Consider the following 8,469-nt stretch of genomic DNA (forward strand, 5'->3'; position numbering starts at 1 on the left):
CCCTATACCAGCTGTACACCTGCTCTATACCAACACTATACCAGCTCTATACCAAACTATACCAGCTCTATACCAGTTCTACACTAGCTCTATACCAACACTATACCAGCTCTATACCAGCTCTATACAAAACTATACCAGCTCTATACCAGTTCTATACTAGCTCTATACCAACACCATACCAGCTCTATACCAGCTCTATACCAACGCTATACCAGCTCTATACCAGCTCTATACCAACACTATACCAGCTCTATACCAGCTCTATACCAACACTATATCAGCTCTATACCAGCTCTATACCAGTTCTATACCAGCTCTATACCAACACTATATCAGCTCTATACCAGCTCTATACCAGTTCTATGCCCACTCTATACAAGCTCTATACCAACACTATACCAGCTCTATACCCACTCTATATCAGCTCTATACCAGTTATATACCAACTACATATCACCTCTATACCACTTCTATATCAGCTCTATACACACTCTATATCAGATCTATACCAGTTATATACCAACTATATGCCACCTCTATACCAGCCCTATACCAGTTCTTGGTCTCTGCCCAAAGGACTCAGTATCCTTCTCCATAGATGCTTTCTTGTTGTCATTGCCATTCTATCCACATTAGTTAGAAAATGGAAACAAACTAGATGTCTTTCAACAGGTGAATGAATAATGAAAATATGGTACACCCACACAGCAGGATTCTATTTAGTTTTAAAGAAAAATTAAATCATGAAATTTTTAAGTCAATGGATGGAACTAGAACTAGAACTCAGTGAGGTAACCCAGACTCAGAAAGACAAATGTTACACTTCTCAGAATACTGATGGAAATGGATTAAAAAAGAAAAAGTTTAGTTTGGTTTATGACACAGGGAACACAGTCCAGCACAGTGGGGATGGCACCATGTTGGTTGTATTTTTTTTTTATTTTTTTTTATTTTTATTTTTTTTTTTTTTGGGAGGAGCCAATACAACGGCTAATTTATTGGAGGGAAGTTTTCCATCACATTCTGAAAAGTTAACGCAGGGCTCAGTGGGCCAGTTGGTGGGGCACCAGCTTATAATGGGTTCCACAGCTTGGGCACCGCTGAGTCTCGCCTTTGTGCAGCCAAAACCAGATGACGGTACAGTTGTCCTCTTCACAGATGCAGCCCACTATCCGCTTGTTGGTGATGGACGGGACTAAATTAGGATCTTCCTTGGTGCCCGAAGCTGCCTTCGGAGGTAGCATATTGTATGGATCCAGTCCCTTCTCTGAGGCTATCATGATCTCCCTCTCCAGCCCTGTAGCCTGCTCCTCGTCAGTAGGAACACCACCTCCAGAAGCCATGGAGCGCGTCGCAACCGCGCCATGGGGCCCGCGGGCCCTCAGGGCCTGAGCCGCCAGAGCGCCCACTCCGCGAAGTAACCTTGAAGCCATTTCGCCGGAGACAAGCAGTGCACTCATGTTGGTTGTATTTTGAAGATGTAGTGGACCATGAAGGGGCTGGGTACACGGCAGCGGAAGTCAGGAGAGTTTGAAATGAACCTAGGACTCGGTTGTAGTCTTTAGTACAGTTCCTATGGCATTGTATCTTCAGGTTACACTCAGAAAACTAGACTAACACCATCAGCTTGGGATCAAGTATTCAACCATGTGAGCCAGTAGCAATGATTTCATATTTAAACAATAGCAATAGGGAAGAGAAACAAATAATTAAGTCTACTCATGCTCACATAAGTGAAAAGGTGGAAATACCACAACACACAACAGCAAAAGGTTACCAACATGTGGAATATATAAAATACTGATAAGTGTTACAGTGTGGGTGACCTTAAAAGCATGCTAAAGAACAGAAACTGCGCAAAGGCCATATATCTTACAGCATTTATTTGAAATATATAGACTCGGTAAGCTCAGAGACAGAATATTGATTTTGAGAGGTGGGCATTTAAAGGAGAAATAGGAGAAACTGCTTAACGCGTGAGGGCTTGCACTGGAGTAATGGAAATACTCTGTAATTAGGTAGAGGTGGTGCTTGTGTAACACTGTGAATGTAAATACCTCCAAAGCTCACATTCACTTTAACGCAGTTGTTTTAACAAAAGGACCTCACAGCATGCTGCACCAATCAAGAGCCTACCTTAGGGGGAGAAGCAAAGTCCCAGGACATTGTGTGCTCTTTGGAGAATCTCGTTTTCATTAATTTGTCCGGTCTTTCCTATAGCAGGCCTCAGTGATGGATCTTTTTGTGGTGTCCTGTCATTTATGCCGAGATTTCCACGGGTGGCCTGGAGATCCTCTCTCCAAAGGGAAATGCGTGTCTCATAGAGCGAATGAGCATCAGGGGAATTTTGGTGTGATGTGCAGCCGGACCTGTCAAGTAATCCATGCATGGCTAGCTAGCACTATGGCCTGCTTTTATAGGTCTTCTGCATGTTCAAAAGACGGTAGCTTCAGAAGGGGCTTTAGGATCCACAGGGCTAGCGCCCCTCCTTTTGAATATGGAGAAACTGAAGTTCAGTTGTAAAAGAAGCTTGCTTGAAATCTACAGAGACAGGAAACAGGTCAGCAGTTGTGTAGTGGGGGATTGTGCTCTAATGTTACAGTATCTTTGGGTTGAGGAATCTCTAGAATCCATGAAGGTGCTGGTTTTACCATGTGAGTTTGCCAAAATCCCAGACTCTGCACCATAAGTGGGTGACTCATAAGATGATATCCAATTATATTTCAATACAGTTTATGTTACTTTAAAAAAATCTTGGATTTGGGGCAATGTCTCCTTGGGTGTGGTGCTTACTGGGTAAGCACAAAGACCTGAGTTCAGATTCTCAATGCCCTCATAAAAGCTGGGTGTGCTGGCATGCACCTGTAACCCTACGTTCTTTGTATGGGAGCGTGTGAGGTAGAGGCAGACCCATCCCAGGGGTTCACTGATCAGACAGTTTAGCTGAAATGATGAGCTACAGATTTATAGGGACACTTCACCTCGGAAACAAAGGGGGAGTAGGGGAACAATAGAGGAAGAGGGCCAAAAGTTGAACTCTGACCTTCACAGGTTGATGCACAGGCAAGCACATCAGCACCGCGCACATACACACACACATTGTCACCAGTGCATGTGTGTGCTGAGTGACACATTAACTCATCAACTAGCCTCCCATTATAATGACTTTCAAAATGACCCTTTATCAAGGCACCTGTGTCTTTTGCTAGAATAGGCATCTACAATTAGTTTATAAATTACTTGCTTCTGAAACCACTTCATAAGTGACTCCCTAAAATATTCTCCTCTGGACTTCATGTACAAATCAGCTTGGTTGGTCTTATGGGTAGATCCACTGTGTGGCATGAAGATGCTACCATGGTTTACACAAGTGTTACCTAAAGGCCTAGTTACCAGAGGCTGCTCCCAGAGGATTAGTATTGGGAGGTGTTGTAGGAGTGGTTGCCTGTAGACGGTCTATAGGTCACTGGGAATGTGCCCACTCAAGAAGCTCTGAGACTGTACTCAATTCTCTTTCTCTGTGCTTCTTGGCTTGAGCCATGTGACCCTCCTGCCATGATGTGCCACCCTGACCCATTGGCCACCTGATTTTAAATGTAAACCTTTGAAACTTTAAGTAGAAATTGATTCCTTACTTATTAAGTAGCCTGTGCTTGTTATTTTGTTGCATGCAATTAGGGACAAAATCTGCCCAGAAGCAAGCAACAAAGTGCCCAGTTTTAAAGATCTTCCCATGAAATTGACCTGGCTGGGAAAGGTCTGTGACCACTTTCAGGAGAGGGCCATGGAAGATGAAATGGGAAGGACATGCCAGATTAAGAGGCTGTGTCCTTCCACCTATGTTCCCAATTCCTTGGTGTAGGAATTCATATGAGCTGGATGTGGTGGCACACGCCTGTACATCTAGCTACTCAGAAGAGTTATGTGGAAGAGACAGGAGTTCAAGGACAGTCTGAATTATATAATGAGAATTCTCCATACACTTCATTGAAAAAATAAAAAAAGAAAGAAAAAAATAAAACAGAGAGAAAGAAAATATTCGTAAACTCCCGCTAGCATAGGAGCTTGTGTATAAATAGTGACCCCGAAGCATATAGAAATCCCTGTAGTGGAGTCTGCTTTGCTTTGTCTCAGTCATTCTGATCCTGTGTCCTCAAAATGGCTCCCTTGGCTCGGTCCCCCAGGACCGCTCCACTTCCACTTCTGTAGGAAACTTCTGGCTCTCGCTTTCAGAGCTGGTTCAATCAAGCACAGGGCTGGACTTGGCAGCTGCACTGACTTGGAGGCAGGGGGCATCCTCTTTGGGAAAACAGTTCCTGGGCCTGAATGGGAAAAAAAAGCTTTTACTTCTCACAGGATCAGTCTTGCCTTGGGTGTTATGCATACTGGTGGATCTCGGTTTATTTACACAGACCCGCCCCTCTACTGTGCAGGAAAGAACCATCCTGAGTACCAGATGGTTTTCCCGAAACTGCTTCTGCTTCTACCTGTCTACAAAATGCTTCCTTGCTATTTGCTTTTGGAGGCAGCTGCCTTGCTCTCCAGACCTAAGCTCAATGGGCTGTTGTTTATCTTCTCTTCCCAAACAAAGTTTCTCTTCACTTGACAGCGTCTTTTGTTTTCAGTTATGTCACTCTGTCGGTTTCCAAGAATTTCATTTTTTTTACTCTCATCTGGAGATCTCTCCAGACACCAGGGAAGGTTCCAGGTCGCCTCCAGGGTTGAGGATTCCCTCCTTTTTCCTTCCAGATACTGTCACTGGACACAGAACAGAATATTGATGGTATAGATAGGCATCCTCCTGGTGTTATGGTGTGCCAGCCCTAGACGTCCTTGCCACTATTAGAGGGGCCAGAACCAGATGGCAGGGATAAAGTGCTTTGTTCCTTAGCCCCTGCCTTTTGACAAGTGTGGAAGGCAGAGAGCCTCCTAAGGGACATCTGGAGAACTTTGTTCTCCATCAGTGACCCCTTCACTGGCTGCAGGACTCCTGCCCTTTGGTTTCTTTCGTGGCTTTTATTACCTATGAGACAAATCTTGACTGGACTGACCTACGAAGATACCTCCCCAGCTCCCTCCAGGAACAACTCCTGCCTGCAGTCCTGCTCCTCTGATAGTCCTTACGATCCTACGCTATTCATGCCCAACATGCGTCCTTATCCCTTCAATGAGGGGCTTCAATGACCAGAGATTCTCAGTGAGTCTTAAGTTTTTAAAAAAGCAGAATTGGTGATGATGGCACAATGTTTATCACAGTACACTGTGAACCATTGTGTCCATGCCTATCTCCTTAGATGGAAAGGTCCTTGACTTTGGTTTAGCATGTGTTCAACTAAACAGCACCTAGCAGATGTTCAAGAAATATGTTTTATGTTTTGTGTAAGTGATGACTCCAGCTACAAACCCAGGACAACAGAGTAGCGTGAGGTTTGGGAGCACCACAGAAGGATATGAGACTAGCTCATATTTGTGACTGTGGAAGCTGGATAAAGGGCTTCTGGGGCAAGCTGAAGGTGATCAATGTGCATTCAGATATTTGACTTTTTTCATAAGCAGGTAAGGTACTCTTTCAAGCTTCATACTTCACCCAAGAGAATTAACTCTGCCATGCTTACTGGGTAAATTTATTTGCTTAGATAATACAGTTGATATTTCCTTTGGTCTAAATCTTTTATGCTGACAGAAAGAAGTGATGGTGGATGGTAATAATTTAGAAGCGGAAGGCATTTTATAGGCTGGAAGGAAGTACCACTTACCCTAATTACCTCGTGAGTATCCTCCCTTGCAGGCCACGGTGGCAAGCACAAGGGCTGATATACAGGGAGAGTGGTATGACAGAGAATCAGGATATGCGCTTCTGCGTCCTTAGACAAGCAGCGTAAACAGCAGATGGTGATTTTAAAACAATATATTTCTCAGATATGTTCCATGGAGCACGAATCATGAACAATCTTTATAAATACTTCATGAGAGAAAGACATGTGGAGATCAACAGGCTTTTAGAAACACAAAACAGGCTTTCCTCCCACAGACTCTCCTCTCCCCGGGTTATAGAGAGAGATGTCTGCACCATCCTGGACAGAGAGGCCGCTGCTCTCAGGAACAGCTTGAGCATATGTTTTGGAAAAGCTCAGATGTTAGAAGGAGAATTTGAAGCTAGAAGATGTAGTTGAACATCTTTACATGACCTCCCCACTCCAGTCTAGTTCTCTGCATAGAATGAAAATAGACCGCATACCCTGTCAGGCTAAAGGATACATGTGAGTGTGGGGCAAGGGTTGAATTGCTCAGTAATTCTACTTTACTCTGAGTAATAAGCATTTTCTATTCAGAGAACAACTGCCCCTAAGTACCAATAGGAAATTGGCTCAAGAATCTATCATGGACTCCTAAATTCCCCAAGTCTGTCATATAAAATGGCACAGTTATCAAAAGAACAAATAATCCAACTAAAAAAAATGAGGCACAGACCTCAACAGATGAATCTGAAATGATTAAAAGACACTTAAGGAAATGCTCAACATCCTTAGCAATCAGAGAAATGCAAATCAAAATAACTCTGAGATTCCATTTTACACCTGTAAGAATGGCAAGTATCAAAAACACTGATGACAAATTAAGTTGGAGAGAAAGTGGGATATAGTGAACACTTCTCCACTGCTGGTGAGAATGCAAACTGATACAGCCCCTTTGGATGTCAGTGTGGTAATTTCTCATAAAATTAGGAAACAACCTACCTCAAGACCCAGTAATACCACTTTTGGGTATTACTAAAGCATGCTCAATTGTGCCACAAGGACATTTGCTCAACTATGTTCATAGGAACATTATTTGTCATACCTAGAACTTGGAAACAACGTAAATGCCCCTCAACCAAAGAATGGATAAAGAAGGTGTGGTACATTTACACAATGGAGTACTACACAGCAGAAAAAAGTAATGATATCTTGAAATTTGCTGACAAATGGATGGATCTAAAAAACATCATATTGAGTGAGGTAACCCAGATCCAGAAAGACAAATATCCTATGTATTCACTCATAAGTGGATTTTTAGATATAAAGCAACAGCAACAAACAACCTATAATTTACAATCCCAGAGAACCTAGACAACAAAGAGGACCCCAAGAGACCTACATGGATCTAATGTACATGGAAGCATAAAAAGACAAGATCTCCTGAGTAAATTGGGAGCATGGGGACCATGGGAGAGGGTAGAAGGGGAGGGTATTGGAAATAAAATATAGCTCAATAAAAACAATTTAAAAGTGAAAAAAAATAAACGTTCATGGTGTAAAAAAATGGCACAGTATTTGCACACAACCTACATAACCTTCTGTGTATTGTAAACTATCTCTCAATTACTTACAAGACCCAGCACACTATAAATACCATGTAAGTAGTCGCTAGATGGAATTATTTGTGAGAAAATGACAAAATAGGCTACACACCCAGTTAGACACCCCCCGATATTTTCCACCCATAATTGCTTCCCACAAATCCATGCATAAAAAATTACTGCTTCGATATATCTGTATGTCCAATTCCTCTTCAGAGGAAGACACAAGTGCCATGAGGTTTGGAGCATTCTTTCTTGCCAGGGCTTTGAGTAGAGAGGGCAAGAAAGCAGGAGAAAAGAGGATGAAGTCACCACCTTGCCTCTTGATGGCATAAGGGGCATGATCGCATGGCAGATCTGACCATTAATTCCACCAGTGTTGATGGGGGTTCTGTATGGCATCAGCCAATGTGCATGGGGAACTGTGGTGAAAGCCAGACACAATCTCTGTGTGAATTAGTGTTCATATACCAAACAACAGCAGGGAAAGTTATATTTTTTTAAAAGCCAGTCTTCCAAAGGTCTGGTGGATTTTTGTTTCTTTGTTGTGGCTGTTCAGCTTTGCTGTTGCAGGACAGAAGCTGTTGCAATGCTGTGTAAGCACAGGAGCATGACTGTGTTTCAATAAAACTTTATTCACAAAAATAAATGCCAGCATGGACTTTTATTATTATCTGTAACTTGCCATTGTTGATCAAAACAATAAATACGACACTGAAAGGCATAGACTCCATGGGTGCTCTCAGGCGTGGCACACAATACAATGACAGCACATGGAGGAGTATTTCTTAGCTTGGGTTCCAGATTTTAAAGATAGCACAAAGGTAGGTACAAGGGAAGAAGGAGCATTGTAGGCAGATGGAAGGACCTAGGAGCACTGTCTGAGAAGGTGGTGGTCAGGGCTGATGCCGCGGCATTATTTGGGAGGTGCAGGACTTTTCTCTTTCTCAAGAAAAATGGTGAGTGTTCAATGTCTTCAGGGAGCACACGGACAGGTAAGTGTTGGAATTACCCTGCCAAAGACATTTTAGAGAAGGGATGGGTAGTGATGGGGGAGTGGAGGAAGTGTACTGGGTGGTCTAGGTGAAGACTACAGAAGAGTGAGAAGTGGTCATGCAGCTGATACT

The 8,469-nt window shown here is 43.0% G+C and overlaps 1 protein-coding gene across 1 annotated transcript; it reads right to left on the reverse strand.

Annotated features, from left to right (window-relative positions):
- Window positions 1-974: 974 nt before the first annotated feature.
- Window positions 975-1,454, reverse strand: LOC130871971 (cytochrome c oxidase subunit 5B, mitochondrial). The gene has a single exon (XM_057765722.1). The coding sequence runs from the start codon at window positions 1,434-1,436 to the stop codon at window positions 1,047-1,049; it is 390 nt and encodes a 129-aa protein (XP_057621705.1). The 5' UTR covers window positions 1,437-1,454; the 3' UTR covers window positions 975-1,046.
- Between the last annotated feature and the right edge of the window lie 7,015 nt (window positions 1,455-8,469).

Source organism: Chionomys nivalis, chromosome 3, assembly GCF_950005125.1.
Source record: "Chionomys nivalis chromosome 3, mChiNiv1.1, whole genome shotgun sequence".
Classification (NCBI taxonomy): domain Eukaryota; kingdom Metazoa; phylum Chordata; class Mammalia; order Rodentia; family Cricetidae; genus Chionomys; species Chionomys nivalis.

Excerpts from the sequence above, each read along its gene's own strand:
- LOC130871971 (XM_057765722.1), bottom strand. The coding sequence starts at position 1,436 with ATGGCTTCAAGGTTACTTCGCGGAGTGGGCGCTCTGGCGGCTCAGGCC.